The sequence below is a fragment of the Myotis yumanensis genome, unplaced genomic scaffold (assembly GCF_028538775.1).
Source record: "Myotis yumanensis isolate MYYU_CA2020_CCGP unplaced genomic scaffold, mMyoYum1.0.hap1 SCAF_1, whole genome shotgun sequence".
NCBI lineage: Eukaryota > Metazoa > Chordata > Mammalia > Chiroptera > Vespertilionidae > Myotis > Myotis yumanensis.
In genome coordinates, this window is record NW_027223752.1 from 159,833,476 (window position 1) to 159,855,998 (window position 22,523).

Here is a 22,523-nt window from a genome sequence, read left to right on the forward strand (position 1 = left end):
ACGCATACACACATTCACACACACCACACATACACACCACATGCAACACACCACACACACCGCACATACACACCACACATCTCACATGCACATACCACACACAAACACACACACACAAGTACATGCACACACAAACACACCATGCATACACATGCATACGCATACACACATGCACACACCATGCACACACATACACACACAGCACACACAGCACACATATATCTGAGAAGGTTCTGGAGAGAGTGGCAGCTAAGTCGCCCACGCGGGAGGCTGGGGCATCCGCTCTAATGAGAGCAGCCACACGGACTGTCAGGGACTTCCCAGAGTCAATAGGAACATGACCTTATCTGTGGGCATACATGACTGTGGTTTGTATTCCTCATAGTGTAAGGAACACGGGCTCACGGGCGCTCTGAAAAATGGGACCTTTCCTCCATGGTGGGGGGAAAATTTGAATATACCATTTATAACTTCATAATGACATGGTTCTTGGTTTCTGTAATGATTATCATTATTTCAAAAGATATGGATAAAGGGACTTTGGCAGAATATGATTGATTTTGCCTCAAATTATATATTTTTCATGACTAGAGTATCCAAAATGTAGTAATAAGCCAAGTTTTATGAAATTTCATAAAAATGTGGGTGATTTTCATCTCTGTCTATGCTGCATTATCCACGTGGGATCATTTCTCTTATGCCCAAATAACGCATTTAGTGTCTCCTTTGGTGAGAGCTTTGCTAGAGCTGAATCAGTGCTGTGTCTGTCTGCCTGGAATGTTCTCACCTTGTCTTTAAGGGAGTCTTTTACTGGGTCTAGATTTTTAGGTTGAGATTAGTTTTCTATCAGTTTTTACAGGTATCATTTTCTCTCTCCCTTTCTTTCTTTCTTTCTTTCTTTCTTTCTTTCTTTCTTTCTTTCTTTCTTTCTTTCTTTCTTTCTTCCTTCCTTCCTTCCTTCCTTCCTTCCTTCCTTCCTTCCTTTTTTTTTGTCTTCCAAGAATCAACTCTCAGTCTTATTTAGCTTCTTTGAAGTTGGTCTTTCATTTTCTGACTGCTTTTTAGATTTTCTTTTTTAAAAGTAATTTTATTGCTGAGGGAGGATTTAAAAAAAAATTCTTCTTGGGATATAATGTGCTTCTTAGATCTGTAGCTGGATGCTTTCCATCTGTCCTGCAAAGTCCTTAGTTGTTATTTTGTCTTTAAATATCACTCCCACTCCATTTTTCTCTCTCTCTCCTAGAACTCTTGTTACATGTAGATTATATGTTCTCACTCCATCTCTTACTCTTGTTTCTTTTTGTATTTTCCCTCTGGGATGGTTAATTCTACTGTCAACTTGGCTGGGCTAAGTTGCCCAGATCCTTGGCCAAACACCAGCTGGCCTTGCTGTGAGAGTGTGTTAGCTGGGGCTGGCATTGAGAGCAGTGGGCTGAGACAAGCAGAACACCGCCCCCACCCCCCCTGCATTATGCAGGTGGGCCTCAGCTAAGCAGGCAGTGGCCCTAGAAGCCAAGCCTGAGGTCCCCTGAAGAGGAAGGAATCCTGCCTACAGACTACCTCTGCATTGACTGAAACGTCAACTCCAGCTGGAATTTCTAGACGTACAGCTTGCCCTGCAGATTTCAGACTTGCCAGCCCCCACGATCATTGGAGCCAATCCCTTAGAATACATCTCTTTTCTAGTAGGAAAATGAGCACCTCCCATTGGTTTTGTTCTCTGGAGAGTCCTGACAGCCACATCCTCTCTCGGTCTCTGTGCTGCATTCTCAGTATCTTCTTCAGAAAGATGTTCCAGTTTACTAATTTCCTCCTCAGCTGTGCTTAATTTGCAATTAAACCCCCCCTCTGTTACACACATTGTTTTATTTTCTTTATTTCTGCAATTCCCATTTGGTTCTTTTTTTCCTGGCTTCCATCTCTCCCCCTACATTTTCCATCTTGTTTATTAAACCCCTTTTACCCTGCTGGGTATGGTTCTACGAAAGTCTGTGTCCAGGAGCCCGGCTCTCTGGAGGTGTGAGTCTGTGTCCATCATCCTCTGCTGTCTGCTGGGTTTTGTTAAGGTGGTCTTAGCCCCTCCCAGGCCTGCTTGTTTTTGTTGTGTTTGAAAATTTTCTGTGGGGTTATTTTGCTCTAACTCTTAGTAGAACCATCTTAATCTAAATTCAAGAATAGAGATGATTTGCCCTAACTGGTTTGGCTCAGTGGATAGAGCGTCAGCCTGCATGTGGACTGAAGGGTCCCGGGTTCAATTCTGGTCAAGGGCACATGCCTGGATTGTGGGTTCGATCCCCAGTGTGGGGCATGCAGGAGGCATTAGATCAGTGATTTTCTCTCATCGTTGATGTTTCTATCTCTCTCTCCCCTCTCCCTTCCTCTCTGAGATCAATAGAAATGTATTGATATTCTATATCAGTGATTCTATATCAGATATTCTATATCGGTGGGCGCTGCAGCGATCCAGGGGGGCGGTGATGGCCACAGGTGCATTTGGGGGCGATGAGTAACTGCTATTAAAATTAAAAAAAAATAATTTCCAGGGGCTGAGTAATATTTTTTCTGGAAAGGGGGCGGTAGGCCAAATAAGTTTGGGAACCACTGTTCTATATATATATAGACTAGAGATGATTTTAAGCTGCCCTGTGAGCCCCGCAGCGGCCTGCTCCTGTAGGGTGCAGACTGGCTGACGACTCCTCTAAGTGCAGCTGCAGCCCACCTGCTTCCTGAGCCCCGGGAACCGCCTTCAGTTCTGTGCTCCACCCTCTTCCTTTGTGTCCCTCCCACACGCTCCTTCTCTCATCCTCCAGGACTTGGCTCAGATGTCATCTCTTAGATCTTTCCTGACCCTCTGATAGGAATGACTGTCACTTTTTTTCCATGATAAATACCTTTTTTAAAACATTGTTTAAAGTATTACATATGTCTCCTTTTCCCCCTTCGACCCCTCCCTGGCCACGATGGTCACTTTTTAATCTCCTCTTTGCATTATTTTTATTATTTATTTGTTTAATTTTATTTTTTGTTAATCTTCACCCGAGGATATTTTTCTATTGATTTTTAGAGAGTGGAAGGAAGCGGGGGGGGGGGGGGGGGGGGGAGAAACATTGATGTGAGAGAGACACATTGATTGGTTGCCTCCCGCATGCCCCTGACCAGGGCTGGGGATGGAGCCGGCAGCCGAGATATGCCTTGGAATTGAACCTGTGACCCCTTCAGTCCATGGGCAGCTGCTCCATCCACTGAGCCAAACTGGCTGGGGCTTGCATTACTTTTCTATAAGGCATTTATACTTTGTTTGTTTTCCCCACTGGAATGTAATCACCTAAGGCCGTGGTCGGCAAACTTGCAAGCCACATTCAGCTCTTTGGCCCCTTGAGTGTGGCTCTTCCTAAGTCTTAGGAGTACCGTAATTAAGTTAATAACAATGTACCTACCTATATAGTTTAAGTTTAAAAAATTTGGCTCTCAAAAGAAATTTCAATCGTTGTACTGTTGATATTTGGCTCTGTTGACTAATGAGTTTGCCGACCACTGACCTAAGGTATATTGGTTTTTGACCATCTTATTCACTGCTCTATTCCCAGTGCAAAATTGTTGCTGGCACATCATAAAGATCAATACATATTTGTTGAATGATTAAATGAGTGCCTGGCTTATGCTGACCAACTTCTTAGGTTTGGATAAATGAAATGTATTGATAATGGACATATTTTCCTTAAATGGTGAAATTCTCAGAAGCAATGCAATTAAGTTTAATGTTCAGTTCTTTTGTGAAACAATTCTTTGAAATCATGATGGAAATTAAATGAAACTTAACTAATATACAAATATTTTATAAAGAACTCCCCAGACAACTGAAACAAGTGTTTTCTATAGTTTTAATTTTTTATAAGCTATGAGCTAATTTGCTTCGGGAGATTAGTGCTAATGTATGTAAATATCTTATTAAATATTTCTTTGTTGAATCTAATTTTTTGATCTTCATGCAAAGATATTAGCATTGTTTTTAGATTTTTCTAACAAGATATATAATCTCCAATTCCTTCAAGGGAACAGGAGGATAAATTCCTATCTCTGGTGACTGGAGGACAAAGGAGTCTGTCGGATGCTTTTTTGAAGCTCTTAAACACTTTTGAAAAAGTTGTAGGCCATTCCATAATATTTCTGTGTTTGTTTTAATATGACAATATTGCAAATTACTTACTATCTGCATGAGAGAAAATGTTTGCTTCTACCCACTGGGTTATTTTGCAAGATACTATTAATGATCATTACTATCAGAAATTTCTCCTGAATTAAAGAGGCCGGAGATTCCCTATCAGATTCTACAGCTTAGTGTGACAATATTTTGGAAATTCAAACTCATGAAAAAATGTGGATATAAACGGCAACAGGTCTCCTCCACACCCACTGCTGTTCCCTAAAGGGAGGCGTCTGGAACGCGATCGGGAGGTGGTGTTGGGCAGGAGTTACAGCCGATTGTCAGCAGGCGTTACAATAAGTAGCAAACTTCTCTCTGATAAATTCAGTTGCTTATAAAACATGAAATCTGAAGAGTCTTCTGATACACCGACTACTACTGATATTCCTACTACTTCAGGAAAATATGTGCTGTGAAGGAAGATGACCGAGGCTCTTTTTGATCTGTCACTGCTCCTGATATTTTTGTCATGTGAACATAAGCCACGAGTCTGAACTCATAGTTCTAACATTCAATTCCGTTGGTCTATCTCTCAATTTCATTCTCATCGCCAAGGCCGTGTCATGGGCTATAGAGCAAATCATAAGTTTAATCTTCAGTGTGGACTAAGAATGCTCACTACTAAAAATCACATCTGCTGAATGTGTCATTAGTACGAACAAAGACATGACCTGTCCTCTCCAGATTTCCACCCTTGGTTATAACATTATTTTTCTTGATGCAGAAAAATGAAAGCTGAGCCTTGAGGTTGGAGGCTCAGACCCGCCCCCTGCCCCCCCAGCCTGGTAGGTGAGGATCCACAGTCAGTTTCCATTGCACTTTATGTTTTTCAAAAGATGAGTGTGCAAAGCACAGATGTTTGTTGTCATTCTCCCCGTCTCTTTGAGAAGGACCAAAGGCAAACCTTCAGGGCCGCTCTTCCAAACACGCAGCTCTGGCTGAAGGATTCGGGCTCAGGGCAGCCAAGAAGTGGGCTTGTGTTCCTCAGGCTTTGCCCGTAGGTGTTGGCTGGTCTATGCAGAACTGGTCAAGTACAGATGGGGCAAAAGTAGGTCTATAGTTGTAAGTAGGCAAAACCCAGAGTTTATGCTTGTATTAATGATTATTTCCGTACGAACAGCTGTAAACCTCCTTTTGCCCCACCCTGTATATGGTGGAGTGAGCAGAGAGGCCTCTCTCCTGAATACTTGCTCAGCAAAGTTAAGTAAGTGCTCTTCATGAATTACTTCTTTTGGTTCTCCTACCACCCCCAAGGGGCACTCTTACTGCCCTGATTTTATAGTTTAGAACGATTTTATAACATTGGGAATACATCTTAGGCCCAACTCTTAGCCACACAGTGGAAACAGGTCTCCTAGCTTCCAATTTTCTGTTTCAGAGAATCTGTCAGAGCCGTAAACCAGTCAGTGGCTGCAGTCTGCACGACCCGCCAGCTCTACTCCCTGCCTGGCCCACCCTCCTGGTTTTGCAGCAGGTGCCAGCGGCTCCTTCAGAGCGCCCTGCTTGGGCCGGGAGCTGCCTCAGGGGTGGTGTTTTCCTGCAGGCCCTGGACGAGGCTTCCACACGCTCCAGGCAGTGCCAGGAACCCCCATGGGCCTGTGTGTGGAAGGCCAGCGTCACAGTGGAGGCGTGTCCTTTGCAAACCGATCCTCCCTGTGATCATAGAACCTGACACTTCCAAGGCCACGGGGCCTCCTGATCCTCACCACGGTGCTGGGCGGCCTGGGCTGGCCATCCCCGTGTCGTGGTGGGGACGCTGGGCTCCAATGACATGGGCGGTGTGCGAAGCTGGGAGTAGGATGCTCAGAGCTTGCTGGCTTTCTCCGTTGCCTCCAGAATGTGCTTCCCCAGTGTGTGCTAACCTCTGGCTGGTGCGGAGAACACAGGGACCCTGAGTCCAGCCCCCCACCCAGGGCAGCCAGGCCCTGTACCATCCCCCGCCCCCCAGTCTCGAACCTGCAGGCCCTCTATCGGAAAGGCTTCTGCTGACAGGTACGTTGCTGTCCTGCTGGACATGCACACCATTAGTTTTACTTCCCCTGGGCACTGTGCGCTCCGCGGCTGCAGTCACACGAGGGCGCACGGATGTGCCGCACGCATCCTGTTGTACATTCTCTGAAATGTGGCCCGGCCTACATTCAGGCCTTCCTTCTTTGTTAAGTTTTGGGTAGCTGTAATTTTGTTCGCTACGTCTTAAATATCTATTGGCCAAAATGAATAGCATCTGCCCGATTTGGGGCCTGCCTGTGCCAGCCCGCTGGGGGGTGTGTTTTTGAGGAGGAGTTCTCTTACCACTGAGGAGGGGCCGGTTGTGCCGGTATAAGGGGGGCAGCTGGCCGATGTCCTCGGCCCTGCGGCTCAGCACCCGGCAGAGGTGGCCGGTGTGGTGCAGGCTGCCCACGACGATGCTGTGCAGGTACACGGGCTCGATGAAGTGGCAGAGGAGGGCGCCCTGCAGCCCCAGCACGTTCCACCTGGAGGGAGAGAGAGGGAGGAGTCAGTGCGTTTGCCCACCTGGTGAGGACTGAAGGGGCAGCCTCGCAGGTCTCCCCCCCATCCCCCAGGCGGGCTCCAGCTGGGCCTGTTGTGTAAGGTACCTGTGCCTCTCTTCCCTCCGCTCTGCCCCTGCGTGTCCCTGTCCCCACCACCAAGACTGATGGGAGCCATCAGCTCTGGCCTCCTGCTGCGAATGAGCCGAGCTTCCTAACTGCTGGGGACAGGGTCTGACGGGGCTCTGTGCTTTAATAGACATGGCCTCCGTTTCTGTAAGTGGATTGCTAGATGGACCGGAAGCTACATATTTTCTCAGGGACTTAAAATTAGATTAAAAGGGATGGAAGACACTCAGTCCCCGACATGAATCCGCGTTTTTCTTTATATTAGCTGGGAAGTTTCAGAAATTTAGTTTCTTTCAGTTTAGGGGACATCCCTCCCCACCTACCCCCCAACCCCCGTCCTCCGCAGTCAGCGTGACCCATAGTGTTGGAATTAAGTGACATTAATAAGCGGCCTTGTTTTGCGCTGGGTGGCTTTAGATGCCGGATCAGAGATGGAGGGGAGCCCATTTTCTCTGAAATAGATAAGCACTGGCTGAGTGTGTCTGCTTCTTCAAGCAAAGATGACAGGGGCACTTTAAGATTGTTTTTTTTTCTCCCTGCATTTCGGCGGTGCAAGGCTACGTGTGTCCGATACTTAAGGCACGGAGCTGTGGTTTCCACTCTAACTAACGCGTTTAAAGCCCCACCGCCATCGGCAGCGAGCGTTATGCAGCTAATTTCTTACATCATTGTTCTTTTCATTAATTAACATTTCTCCGCGTGAGAGCGGTTATTGTGGGGCCGCCGAGCCGCACGTTTCTTTTCATGATTAATAAGGAGTCATTACATTTCCCCTCTCCCGAAGCAGTCAATTACCACAGAGCCCTGCCCGTTAATTACCGCGCATTCGCACCAGCCTGCCCTACCTGGAGAGCAATCTGCCCCAGAACCTGCGACGCCGATTGCTTTAAAAAGTTCTCCTTAAATTTTATTCCAGAAACACAAGCAATTTAGCCGGCGACATTAATCTGCCTCGGAAGCACCGTGGTGAATGAAGAGCATCTTTCAATCTCATGCAAGAAGAGGCAGCCATCTGGCCGGCGAGGGCGGCGCCGCCCCGCTCCCTGCGCAGGCGCGGGTCATTAACGTAATGTGTTCATCTACATAAAGCTCCAGTGGAATATAAAGGGTAATATTTATATACAAACAATTTAGTGCTACGATTTAAACAGCCGTTGGTTTTATGAAACGTTTACTTTATCAGATTTGCACAGCTTCCCTTCCACAAAAGGAGGGTGGCCGTTTCTGCAGGCCCCGGCCGTCATTTCTCTCTGGAGGGAACCACAGGGCTTGTCCTCTGCGTGTTTGTGACTTCGCCGAAGAGCGAATGTCAGAGAGTTTTGGAGGGGCACGCGTTTCTGAAAGCAGCGCAAGAGCTTATCCCAGATTTCAGGGACCCCTTCGTTTGGCGATGCCGTTTCTGCACGGACCTTTGTTTTCACGTGGACAGCGCAGTCTGATGTGGCGACCTGGGGTCTTGAGGGGGGGGGGGGGGTGCGGGGGTGGGGGGGTGGGGGTGGGCGAATTCAGCGAAATCCCCACAAGGAGTGTGTGGTGTCGGGGCTGTTCTGGAAGGAGCGACCCCCAAGTGTCTGAGTGGTGATTATGGGGTTTGGCTCCTTCCCTTAAGTTGGAAACCGGAATTTCTAAGGACAGACCAAAAAGCGAGGAAAAACTCAACAAAGTCACCTTTTGGCATTTTGCAGTAAGATTGGCTGCAAAATGCCAAATGTCCTTTAGATTTGAAGAGGCTGGGAAGGTATGCCAACAACAACAGCAGCAACAACAAAACTCACTTAACATAAGTCTGCTTCACTATAAAAGTTCTTGGTGTTCGTTTTTCATTTTTGATCCAAATATAGGCTTTCTTGCATTCGTACGTATTGATGAGAAACGATTTTCCTGCAGTGAGGGGCCGAGATGTGTAGATTTTCAGGTACGATGGTAAGTTACCATTTAAGGCAGTGGCTCTCAACCTTCCTAATGCCGCGACCCTTTCATACAGTTCCTCATGTTGTGGTGACCCCCAGCCATAAAATTATTTTCGTTGCTACTTCATAACTGTAATTTTGCTACTGTTATGAATCGTAATGTAAATATCTGATATGCAGGATGTATTTTCATTGTTCGCGACCCACAGATTGAGAACCGCTGATTTATGGTGATGGATTCTGGGGTGCAGACCTAAGTGGGTGTCTCATAATTTCTCAGATAGGTAGGGAAGTTTTAACACTTCTTATCAATTAACACTCCGGTGTGGGGTGAATTTCCCGCCAAAATATAAGATGGCGCGGGCAATTATTTAGGTTTCCCGCGCAAAATCAGGGATTTTTATGATACCTATTACCCCAATGGGTATGAAACGGTTCGCATACGCAGGTAGGTATCTTTGTGAACGGCAAACAAACAAATATTTGGTAATACGCAGTTACAATCGGCCCGAGTTTACACGTTTCCCGAACTCCACCGCAAATCTATATGAACCGAGTTAAGACGGCTCCCGCGGAGTACGCGCAATTCACGCGAGCCGACTTAACTCGTTTCCCCCACTCCAAGTGTTAAAATCAGGGAAGTGGATGTTTTTTGCTTGTTAAGAAAGCACTTTCTTGAAATAAGCTATGTCTTGAACAATAAAATTAGTATTCCTAGAAGAGATACGTTAGGCCAGTGGTTGGCAAACTCATTAGTCAACAGAGCCAAATATCAACAGTATAATGATTGAAATTTCTTTTGAAAGCCAAATTTTTTAAACTTAAACTGTATAGGTAGGCACATTGTTATTAACTTAATTAGGGTACTGCTAAGCTGGCCTTTGCTAAAAACGTCCTCAATCTGATTGAGTTACGTTCGCTGAGGTCGACCCCTTCCAACTCTCCCATCCACACTTGTATACTTGTTTCATCTATCTCCTTTCTGAAAACCGACTTCTGCGCATGGGCCACGAAGTTTCAATCGCACTGTATGTGTGCGCCCGCACGTGGTATTTTGTGGAAGAGCCACACTCAAGGGGCCAAAGAGCCACATGTGGCTCATGAGCCGCGGTTTGCCAACCACTGCGTTAGACCACTCGTGTACTGGTTTTGAACAGAACTGAAACATGTTTGGTTGGTTCTGACTCTACGGGATTGTCTAAAGACAAATAACTTCTGTATCTGGTTTTCTGCTAAAAACTTTTACCACAAAGAGAAAACCAACCTTCTCCTTGCCTGGCTATAGGAGTTTAAAGCTCTTCAGCGACCACGATCAATAAAACCAAATGTCTTCCTGATGTAGACGGGAGGATTTTCAGCATTCAGGGTTGAATGGAAAAATACCTCTCCTTTTGATCAAACAGCCGATATTACTGCCATGTTGACAGAGAAAAAAAACCCCCATGTCTAGTTTTCAATATAGATAGTCCCTAAATAAGCATATTTTTGTCTGTTTGTCAATCACTGAAATACCAAAGATAAGCGGGGAGAGATCTTGGGAGAAGGCTGCCTTCCTTTAACCAAGAGAAGCAATCTCCTCACAGTTCAAACCCTGGCTCCAAGAGTCCATGGAGACAATCTCAGGGAGGGATCTTTCTTCCGACGGTCACTGCCCATTTGCGCCTGGGACGCCGACAGAGAGCAGTGGGTGCCGGGGCACGTTTGAGTGGTTGTTCTTCCTGCCTATTGCTTTTGCCACTTGACACAGCCCAGAAAGGACGTGTAACTCTCCACAGTGACAGTGAAGTCTGGGGTGCATCGTTCAAGTACCATCAAAAACATATACCTAACCTAACCTAGCATAAGACCAGCCACACGGATCAATAGAGCAGAATGGAAACACCAGAAATAAGCTCTAATAGACGTGCAAGGACTCAGGCATGGCCCCATAGCAGTGGTTTCCAACTTCAGGGCACACTGGACCCATCAGAACCTTTGGGACTCTCCTGGTGCTGGGTCCCCTCAGACTCTGATAAGGTTGGTGCAGGGGGTGGGGGCAGCATGGGCCAGTATTTTCAGTGCCCCCAGGCGACGCTAACGGAAGCCAGCGCTCAGAACTGCAGCAAAACACCCAGCACAGATTTCAGAGTAAAAAAATTAGGGGGAACACGGGTCCCGACAGAAGTCAGCTGTGCTACCCTTGACCACTTCCTGCTCCGCTAGTCACTGCAGGTGCTCCGACGCGGGGGCGGGGCTGCAGGTGCTTCTGATGGTCCCTGTGCTGGTCATATGGTCATAGCAGTAATGTAACTTCTCCAGTAAGCAATGGTCTCCATCATTGTGAAGGCTGTTGTTTAGGGGTTGACACTCTCTCCTTCACGCCCTCTCCCACCCCCAACCTCACAAGTTCTATCCTCCTTCTTTGACCAAGACAGGCAATGATGCCAAGTCAGAGGCATTTCTGCACAATGGTCCATCCCATTGCCAGTCTCCTGATAGCACTCCTTGGGCCTTTCTAAGCAAAAGAGAAACCAGTGACACTTCCACTCTGTAATATCACTGCTAGGAATTCATCCCAGGCATATAAAAGGCCAGGATATATATATGGAAGCAGAGTCACAAGAGGATTGTTTGCAATTGCAAACAGAACAAAGTAAAACTGGAAATAATAGAATTGCCTCTTAGCAGGGAATGGCTAAGTAAAGTATGGTACACTCAGAAAGACTACAGATACGACTGCCTACAGCCTGCCTGACGCCTGGGCATGAGTCACCATGTGCCCTGTCCGCACACCTGACCTCCTGGCTGCACCTCCGGGCTGGACTGCTCTTCTCTCCCAACGGCCATCCTGCTGGTGCCCCTCTCCTCACGCCCTTTGTAGGCCACAAGCTGGCCAGTCACAGTGTTGCCACAGAACCCACATGTGTATTGCCCTCCCTCACTCATGCTGTCACCTCCACCAGCCTCCTCTTGGACCCCAGCCGCTGGGCTGTGCAGGGTCCCCATAGCCCATGAAGGGAACCCCGGCTGCCGGCCAACGTCCACATGCTGCCCTGAGAGCGTGCCATGAAGGTTTGCAGCCGAACAAACGACCTCTGTCAGGCCCCTAAGCTTTGGGGTGGTTTGTTAACACAGCAGATGCCTGGCGGAGTCGGTTACATTTTCTGAGTGGACCCGTGGCCTCCAGGAGCTCCCCAGGAAGTCCATATATGTCACGGCACTAAAAGCCGCCAAGCAGTAGTCCTTGGGTGGCTGTTCCTATTGGCAGTGGAGTAGGGGGAAGTGGAGCTCTCCACAGCGACAGGGAGGGAAACAGGGTCATTCTGCCAGGGATCAGTTGGGGTCAGGACGATGTTGTGCCACTTCAGGTCATGTTGGCTGAAAGGGAATACTTCCTCTTCACACACGGTCCCATTTCTCTTTTCTAATCCTGCCTAAAAAAGTGTCTTCTCTCTTGCCATGACCTCTCTGGCTTAGTCTACTCCCCCCACACTGCTAAAATGTGAACATCTTGGAGCACAGCAACGCCACTCGGGCCTAGATTGTCCTCAGTTGTGTCTCTTGGTCCCAGGTGCTGTCAGTCCTCATCCCAGCCTCCTGCACCGGGTGAGGCTCTGGGATAGAGAGCCTTTCCCGTGGCTGAGTCTGGAGAGGGGCCCCTGAGGCCTGGCCACGGGCTCTGGCTGCATCGGTTTCTTGATTCCTGGGCAGCAAACTGTACTCACCCTGCGTGGCAACTTTTTCTTTCTTTTGTGACGGTGGAAGCCGTGAAAGGGAGCTCTGACCTGTGTGTGCATCACACTGGCTCACGTTTCTCTCCTGCCCTGTGACCTCGGCCTCGCAGTCCCCACTGTGTCCAGCTGACTTCATGGCCTTTGTGAACTGTCTGTGTGTTCTCTTACCTTGTCATTTAGGCCACACCTGTTCCCATTACCACGCCTGCTGTCTCTCATTGGACTAACGAGGTTTCTAGCTTCCCTTCTGCAGATATGGAGCTTTGCTGGGTCCGGCGGGTGGTGGGTGGCAGGCAGTGGGCTGCTGCCTCAGACCTGGGCGCTTTGCCATGGGGCGGCAGGGTGACAGGGGGCAGACACAGAGCATTGTTAGTGGTTGCTGCTACTTTTATGTTGGATCAATATCATTGAATTTATCACTCCCTGCTTTCACCACTAGGAATCTATATATATAAAAGCCTAAGCGACCTTTACGACCAGTTGCCATGATGCACACTGGCCACCAGGGGGCAGACACTCAATGCAGGAGCTGCCCCCTGGTGGTTAGTGTGCTCCCACAGCCAACCTCCCCCAGCGGGCCCCGATCGCCGGCCAGGCCGAGGAACCCCACCTGTGCATGAATTTGTGCACTGGGCCTCTAGTAGAGTAAGATTTAACTTAGAAGCTATAAGATTCCCACACAGTCTTTGGGAAAGAAAGAGGAAAAGGTGATTAAACAAACTATGAAAATTTGGGGCTAGGTGTTTGGGAAGAACAGTTGTTTTTTTAAGAACCTGCGTTTTGAGATTGGAAAAATGAACAGCACTCTCATCTGATTTCAGGAGAACCGGTGACGCTTCCAAGGCAAGGTGACTGCCAGTAAATCAAGTGCCCAGGCCCCTGCGGCTGGGGGCTGAGAGGAGAGGCTCACCTTGAGGACTGTGAGCGGCAGTCGTGCCGTCAGGAGAAGCCCGCCCTCCATAGCCTGAAATCCACGTTCAGACGCCAGGCAGTGCCGGCCTCCCCAGGGAGCAGCTGGAATTTTTACAGCTCATTTTTATGGAGAAAGTTTTAATCTGCTCATTTAAAGACCCATTGCGATCAATAATCAAGCTCAGGTACTTAAAATTAGAAACCATGTCTAAAGGAGCATTAGTTCCAGAAGGTTTAGATTTTTATATGCTGCTCAACTTTTGATTCCTAGAGACAAAAGCCAGAAACACCTCCCTGTGTCCCCCTTCCCTAGGTGCCAGCGTTGGCCTGCTGTGAGGTGCAGGTTGGCCTCTCACAGCCACAAAAGCAGGTGGCGTCCACGGGACGTGGTGGCGACAGTGACGTTTGCTGTTGTCTGTGTCCTTGTCACATGGAGGCGTGGAACTTTGTTGACTGGGCTCCTTTGAGCGGAAGGATGGGGGGCTACCGTGACTTTGGTGTGCCACCCAGCCCAGCTTGTGCTTTTGAAGGTTAATTCTCATTGATGTGGGGACACGATCCTTTTCTGTAGTTTCCTTCCATCTCCACCAGGTGATGTTAACAGTGGCATTTTAGGAATAAATTTTACTGTAACTTTTTTGTTTGTTTTGTTAATCCTTACATGAGGACATCCTTTCCTTTGCTCTTCAGAGAGAGTAGAGGGAGGAAGGGAGAGAGAGAGAGAGAGAGAGAGAGAGAGAAACTTCACTGTGAGAGACACATCAACTGGCTGCCTCCTGCACCTACCCCAGCTGGGGGCGGGGTATGAACCTGCAACCTAAATATGTGCCCTTGATCGGTAATCAAACCCATGACCCTTCGGTGCATGGGCTGATGCTCTAACCTGTGAACGACATGGGCCAGGGCACTATGACTTTTTCTTGTTCTGTGATTTTCCAGAGATTGAATGAGTTGGGCTGAGTAATATCTCTCACCCAGGGCTGTCACAGCAAACCACTACAAACAGGGTGACGTAATAAACAAAGGACACTTATTCTCTCACAGCTCTGGAGATCCAGGTGTCAGCAGGGCTGTGCTTCCTCTGAGGATCTACGGAGAGTCAGTGCCAGGCCCCTCTCTAATCTCCCAAGGGCTGTGCCATCCTTCCTGTCCCTCAGCTCGGAGACACAGTGCTCCACTGTCTGCCTCCATCTGCACGCGGCTTTCTCCCTGTGTGCCTGTCCCCAGTGCCCTCTGCCTCTCTTACAAGATACATGTAGTTGTGCTGTAAGCCCATCCAAATAACCTAACATAAGCACCTCCTCTCACCATTCTTAACTTAGTATCACCTTGTATATAAGGTCACAGTCATAGGGCCTGAGGACATGGACGTATCTTTTGGGGCCACCATTCAGCCTAGCTTACCTACTGGGGTCCATCAAGTGATCTGCCCCATCTCTTGTTTATGACGACCTATGGTTTACCCTCCACCATGGGCTTCATGCTCCACTGTGGGGAGTATGTCCCAAGTATGGGTGTGGAGAGTTGGGAGCCTCAGGAAACTGTGCCGACCGGCATATGTGGTACATGTAATACACAATGTTGTAGTTACAACATGAGACTCAATGTTATAGACATAACATGAGACAATGTTACACACAAGGTATAGACACAATATGAGACAGTGTATGTACAATGTTATAGACACACTAGAGGCCCAGTGCACGAAATTCATACACAGGTAAGGTCCCTAGCGGCTGCTGGCTGCTGGCTGCTGGCTGCTGGCTGCTGGCTGCTGGCTGGGGCCTTCCTTCGTTCTGCACCACCCCCTGGTGATCAGTGCATGTTATAGCAAGTGATCGAGCTCCCAGTCAGTCAAACTCTCAAGGGGACACTTTGCATATTAGGCTTTTATATATAGACTAGAGGCCCGGTGTATGAAAATTCATGCACTGGAGGGGGGGGGTCCTTCAGTCTGGCCTGCCCCCTCTCACAGTCCAGGAGTCCTCAGGGGCAGGAGGCGACCCGGAGGTCAAGGGAAGGCGGTGCCCCATCACACCTCTGCTGCTGCCACTGCCAACAGCGCAAGCCTCGGCTGGCCCTGGTTACCTGCGCCTCAGGCTGGCTCTGGGCGGCTGGGCAGCTGCCATCCAAGGCTTGCCTGTGCCTCAGGCTGGCCCTGGGTGGCTGGGGGTTGATGGGACTGGGGGACTCCGGAGGCAGGCACACAGAGCGGCACGCCTGCTGCCCTGGCAGGGCTGAGGGGACTGGGTGCCACCATCTTGTGGCTGTGAGTGCCATCATCTTTGAGGGTGTGGTAGTCAATTAGCAAATTCCCTCCTTATTGGCTGTGGGTGCCACCATCTTTGTGATGACATGAGGGTCAATTAGCATATTCTCTCTTTATTCGATAGGATGATGAGACACAGTGTTATATTGATTAAGGTTATATTTTAAAAGGAGCCATGATTGTAACATTAAGCAATGGTTTTTAAGCAAACTGCTCTAAGCAGCAAAATCCTGACAACAGAAAAAAATGTGCATTTAAGAAAAATATTAACACAAATGTAAAAGCTGACTGCTATTTTCTGCTACTGGGAGATTGGCTAATTGACTACTTTCTGATTTTCATCTTCTTTAATTTTTTTCTTATTGTGTTTCACTTTGTAATGGGGGACCACCTGCATCTAGCTGGTTGTCCAGAGGTGACAAGTGGATCTCCTCATACTGTTTCCATTGTTCCCCTTTCACCAGGACCAGCTCTCAGGCATGCAGGGCTGTCTGTGGCCATGGGGACTTCGTGGTCTTGTTTTGCTGTTGGCACAAAGCCAGTTAACCCATAAGAATCATATGAAATGGCTTTTAAAAGATGGTCTTTAGCTCCAGGCTTATAACTAAAATTTCTTTTTAGCCAAAAATCCAGACAGGAGAAGTTATTTCACTATCAAAAGACTCATGGCCTAAGAATTTTCCTGTTAATTCCAATGACTCTGTTCATAAGGAAAAGAAATCAGATTTTGTTTTCTGCTATTCTCAAAATAAACATTATTTTTAAAGGAAGAAAAACTTACCTGGTGTAGCCACTTCAAGATTCTGGGGTGTTTTCCCATCAAAGGGGGAGAAAGAGCTCTGGCTGCAACTCAGGATGTTATGTTCGCATCTGGTTAGCCGAGTTGGGCATTTGGGCTGTGGGTGGCACCTCCCACCTCCCACCTCCCACCTCCCACCTCCCACTGCATAGTGATGTCCCAGGCATTGCTGCCAAAGGAGCTGAGTGTGACCTTGCTCAGGAAGCCTGGGGACTCGCCTGCTTTCTGACCGAAGCATTCAAGAAAGCAGACATCGTTGGCTGTGCCAACCAGTGGACACACCTGGCACATCACACATTTCCCCTGGGCCTCGGGGCCCAGGTCTTTGAAATGTGTTGAACAACAATATCATCAACAGCAGCAGCCCTGTTCACCTTGGAGAGCCAGTCACCTTGCATACTGGACTTAGAGAAATAGAAAACATTGTGGAACATTTGTGTCTGCAGGCGCAGCCTCTGCATACACTCAGGGTGTCCTGGGTCAGGCGCCTAGGCAATGCTCAGCCTGTGTGACCTCATCTCACTCTCCAATGTGACCGGGCACCACCCCTCTACCATCCCAGACCACAAAGACTCTACCCTCCCATTCTGGGAGCACTCGCCACTCTGGAGATACAAGCATCTCCACAAAAGGGAGCCCACAGTCCTCTCACCAGGTGCAGGCCACGTGTCTCCCACTGTGGCTCAGGGTCAGCCTTTCACATGCCTCCTCTGCAGAGCAGGGCATTCCATCCCTGTCCTCCATCCGCCTGTTCCGATTGGCATAGGCAATGGACAGGTGCAGTGCCACCTCCCAGAGATGGTGCTCTGACCTTCACATTCAGTGGTGGGAGGCCTCTTGTGTTCACACAACACTCATCAGGTTACAGGGCTGGACTTGCCCATTGCTTCCAGGCTGGCCTCCTTGAACTGCCCCCGCTGTCCTGAAGTGGCCGTTGTGTCTCAGGATGGCTATGTAAGTGTCACGTCGTGGGCATCTGCCCAGGCCTGCCGAGTATTCTAGAACCACGGGGAGGGCACAGAGGTGCATAGGACTCAGGCTGCCTTTCTCACAGTGTCATCTATGCAGCGGTTCTCAACCTGTGGGTCGCGACCCCTTTGGCGGTCGAATGACCCTTTCACAGGGGTCGCCTAAGACCATCCTGCATATCAGATATTTACATTAAGATTCATAACAGTAGCAACATTACAGTTATGAAGTAGCAACGCAAATAATTTTATGGTTGGGTCACAACATGAGGAACTGTATTTAAAGGGCCAGAAGGTTGAGAACCACTGTATTAGGGGTTGAGTTGTAAACCAGGTGAACAGCTTCAGAAGACCGGGTTCTTATCAGGTGAAAGCAGTATTTTGGGGCCCAGGATGAGAAATCGGTGAGGTTCTTGGTGCAGAGGCAGGTGGAACCTCGAGAAGCTACGCAGGATGGGGTCCCGTTCTTTTGAGCGGGTGCCCCCACCTGTCGCTGAATCGGGATCCCTGAGGGTGGTGGTGGCCAAGGTGGCATTTCAAGTGGATTAGGGGGAGCAGGTCTAGTGACAGTTCAGGATTTTCCTGAATGGGGAGGAATGTTGTCTATGGACAGAGGGGATGTGCAAGAGTCTCCCACTTGCTCATACGGGCTGACCTTTTTACTTATGATGGAGAGAAGTTAGTTCATTAAGTGTTTCCCAGAGAAACTAAAGGTCGTGTGAAAAAGTGCGCGAAATCAATGCTTAGGGAATTGGCCTTCTTTTTAGTAGGGTTCTAACCTTGATAAAGAATGGGGACAGAGGTGAGCCCCATCTGTTAAGCCATCATCCTTTTCTGTCACACCTACTTCCTGAAGACTCATGACTGTAGCCGGGGATTATAGAAAGTGTCCCAAAGCCAGTGCAGAGAGGACCAAGGGGAGGGTAATTGGAAACGTTAGTTGACATGTAAGGGAATGGGGAAAAATGCTCCCATTGATGGAATGCTAGGAAGTCTCTCCACAATGTTTTATGGCTCATTTAGGCCACTGTGAAAGTTTCAGGGCTTCTGTAACATGTTTTACTGTAAACCTGCCTCACTACTGACATTGCAAAATGATATCAATTGTTATTCATGGGATTCCGTACTCAGAATGCCTGTTGTGGTCTAATTTATATTATTACTTAGGAATTATTGATCCAGACAGCGAGACCTGTGCATTACTTGTGATCTGTAGGTGGGGAATAACCGAGCTGTGCGGGCTCTTACTAGTAGATCTTCTGAGATAACTGCTCCAGTTCATTTTTCACCGACGTCAAAGGGAAGGTTTGCAAAGAGAATTGCAAATCTGCATAGTGGATGCATCTCGCCTACCTTAATTAAAGACAGGGTTTTATTCACTGACTGGCATTTTAATACATCAGCGTCACATGGAATAGGTGATGAAGGCAGTCCGCCTGGCACTCCTGGTTCCTGGCTGCGAAATGAAACGGCCTGTGTTCAGGGAGACCTTCCTAAATCACTAAGTATGTATGGCTGTGGGCTCCTGGCAGCAGGTGGGGTAAGGTCCCCGGAGATTTCCTGGGAAAGAAGATCAATCGTTTTCATTGCTGATAGACACATCCCTAATGTTTATGGGCAGCGCACTTAACTTCTTAGCTGTGGCCACTGAGAAGGGCAGGCATAGGGAGTTGGCAAAAGACGCGGTTTTCACCTACCCAAGGCCGTCTGCAGGGGGCGCTGGGAGGGCCGCGGGGTCAGTTCCCGGTGGGCTCTGTGCTGCCACACCACGCACAGTTCCCATGGTAGTCATCCGGATGAGGAGGTTTCGTTCACCCAGTATTTCCCGAGTGCTGGGCCCTCGGTACAGCGTCTGTGTCCCGTGAGGGGTGCAGAGAAGCATAGCGTTTCAATCACACAGACGGTATGATTGAAAGTCAGAGCAGGCCTCTGTCTTCCCTAGTATCCATGCTCCGTGATCGATACAGGTCTCGGTTCCTCACACTCACTACTGGTTGAGTTGTGTTCTCGACTCTAGCGTCATGTCAGCAACAAGCACAGCTGTGAGCGGCTCTATAGCACCCAGCTCTATCTCTGCAGCTTGACAGTGTCCCTGACGCCGCTTTGGGGGATTAAACGCAGTCGTGGCCGCGTGTTAGGACACCTTTTCACCCTGTCCCTGAGTCCACCTGTCCCTGAGTCCACTGCCCACTGTTCACCGTCTCCTCAGTCCGCACTCACCGTGCCTGCGTGCAAGGTGCTGATGGGACGTGAGCCACGAGGTCACTGGGAGGGAGGTGTTCTCGGGAGGGAGGCGGCCCGGACTGGGCGCTGAGTAGAAGCCAGAGCCTCTGCTCTCAGGGATCAGGCCCTGGGCCCGCCCCAGGTGGAAGGAGCCACCTGCCCCAGGGACTGGGAGGAGGGCAGTGACTCCCTTCCTGAGCTCAGCGACCGTGACTGCCCAGCGGTGCACAGGAGGCCAGAGGCTCATGGAGAGCCAGGTGAGCATGGACAGCGCTCTCAGGAGGGCGGCTCAGAGAGAAAGTCTCCGGCTGCGACTCCAGGAGCGCGTGGGGCTTCGGGATTGACTTCTGAGGGTGAGAAAGGTGAGCTGATGTGATGATGACATGGTCCGCTGCCGGCAGAGAGTGCAGGCATGACAGGGAGGTGTGGCGGAGGAGGCGCGTGCGGAGGAGACCCGGGAGAAGCGAGAGGCTGGATAGAGCAAGGATGAGGAATGGGATGACGACATTCTTGCAAAGTGAGGGAGAGCTGGAGGTGGGTTTTCACTCGTGGCTTCTGTTTCCCCACTGGCGTGGGACAAGGGCCATCCCTGAGCGGCTGCGGCTGGTTCCGCAAGTTTGTGAGTTAAAGGGGTCTGTCCAGTCCCGCTGTCCTCCTGTGTTCTGCCCTCACACACGCCGAGCCTGGGCTCCTGATCCGTGAATTCACACGGTCTCCCGACAGAGAGGACAGACAGCAGAGCCAGCCTCACACACGCTATTTCCAGCCTCTGTGCACACAAGTTTAAGACCTCTCATGACCTGACATTCAGTGGTAGGCTGGTAACAGTCAGCTCAAAAAAGAAAAAAAAAAGGCACTGATTTGTAGGTCTTGCCAGTTTCCATGGTGTAAATACCATCCCTGTGGACGACTTCAGGTCAATACCAGCGTGCTGGCACTGAGCGCAGGTTTGGGTCGAGATGAGCAGTGGCGCACACGTCGCCCTGCAGACACAGTGGGTGCTAATAACGCCAAGAGCAAAAATAATAAGAAAATGTAGTAAAGTAATTAGGAAAGTAGTGAAATTTGGGTATTTATTGCCTTTGTTTTAATATAACACATTTAGTTGTAAGTTTACATAGTTTAATTTTTAATAATGGCCGTGTTTAACAATTAGCCTTTGAAATTGCCTTTTAAAATTGCCTTAATTTAATTTCAATTAAATTTTGAAATTGCCTTTCAAAATTGCCTTAAAATGGCCGGCTCTGTGGGCCAAGCTGGCTCCAACATGGCCCGTGCCAGGTACAGTGCATCCTGGTTCTAGGTTTTATAGCCACGCGTGTCCTGCCACCATCATGTAGATTCTGGAAGAAGGGACTGTGACCTCCACATCTCTGTGTTCTCTGGCCTCCACTTGCCGAGCTGGAATAGTTTGTCTGCATTTGTGGACGAAGGGTCTTTTGTTTGGAACGTTACCGAAACCCCAGGTTTAATTTTTGATTTTGCACAGGATAGATGAACACACAGTATCAGATGGTCTCTTTTTGAAGCCCGTGCACAAATAATGCACGCCACAGATGCTTCTGGTCTGAATCATTAGCATAACATATGCTCCCGCTCAAAAGTGGCGACGTGGCCCCGCTCTCAGATAGCTGGTGCCTCAGTGCTATGTCCTCACTTAGTGCCGGGTTTGACTCTGGTGGATGCACAGACACCACATGCCAAGGTGAGGAGGTGCCAGCTGCCCGGGCCTGGCGCAGGCAGGCCCTTTCGCCACTGGTAGCATTTTCCTTCTTTACCCTCTTCCTCATCATCACCCCTCCTCCTCCTCCTCACCAGCAAGTGTCATTGAGGAGCCACACGTGCACCTCACTGTGATGCACAGAACCCCTTCAGACACAGGAGCTGCCAGACGCAGGAGCCAGCAGTACAAGGAATTCCTGGCAAGTCAGCAGTGGGGATGGAGCCTGCAGGGCAAGGTCCTGGGTGCGGGGTGGGCTGGTGGGAGGCCAGGAGTGTGAGTGTGAAGTGTGAGAAGAGGCAGAGGTGGCGGCGTGTCCAAGGCAGAGATGGATGGGAGAGAGACAGAGATAGAAAGAGAGACAGACAGAAATAGGCAGCAGAGACAGAGAGATAGAGAGAGATCAACACAGACAGACAGTTGCAGAAACAGAGTCAGAGAGACAGATAGAGAATAGAGAGACAGAGACACACAGAGAGACAGATAGACAGAGAGAAGGAACGACAGAGAAAGGGGAAAGGAAAGGGTGAGGGAGAAAACAAATGACAAGGAAGCAGTAGGAAGGGGTGGGCTCTCAGGGACCAAGTGAGGGGGAGAGGGGACTTGGGGCCAGCCCTTCCTCTAGGGCTCCGCCCCACCTCACGGTGGCTCTCGGTGTGACACCACCAGATTTGGGGGCCAGAACTAGGTGTGTGAGAGACTCCCCACTGAGCTTGAATCCACCTGGCACTGTGGGTGGATTCCCGGATCCATTCAGGGAGGGCTGGCCCCCAGCGGCCCAGAGCCCGAGGCCACCAGGCCTGCACACCTAAACACTTCCTCAACAGCATGCTAGTCTTTCTCATCTGGGGCACTGTCTGAGCACTCCGGGAGGGGTGCACTGTGGACTTGGTGTTCCCAGCAGGTTTTTTTTAAAAAAATATATTTTATTGATTTTTTTACAGAGAAGAAGGGAGAGAGATAGAGAGTCAGAAACATCGATGAGAGAGAAACATCGACCAGCTGTAGGGGATGTGCCCGCAACCCAGGTACGTGCCCTTGACCAGAATCGAACCTGGGACCTTTCAGTCCGCAGGCCGACGCTCTATCCACTGAGCTAAACCGGTTTTGGCCCCAGCAGGTTTTATTAGAAAGAGCAGAACCTGACTCTGAGCAGCTACATCACCGTCGGCAGACCTGTGACAACA

The 22,523-nt window shown here is 49.2% G+C and overlaps 1 protein-coding gene across 1 annotated transcript in view; it reads right to left on the reverse strand.

Moving 5' to 3' along the window:
- Positions 1-22,523, reverse strand: part of ADARB2 (adenosine deaminase RNA specific B2 (inactive)) — a 430,335-nt gene that overhangs the window by 11,764 nt on the left and 396,048 nt on the right. Inside the window, exon 8 of the mRNA XM_070391134.1 lies at positions 6,497-6,678. Coding sequence (XP_070247235.1) covers positions 6,497-6,678 — 182 coding nt within the window. The remainder of the gene's footprint in view (positions 1-6,496; positions 6,679-22,523) is intronic.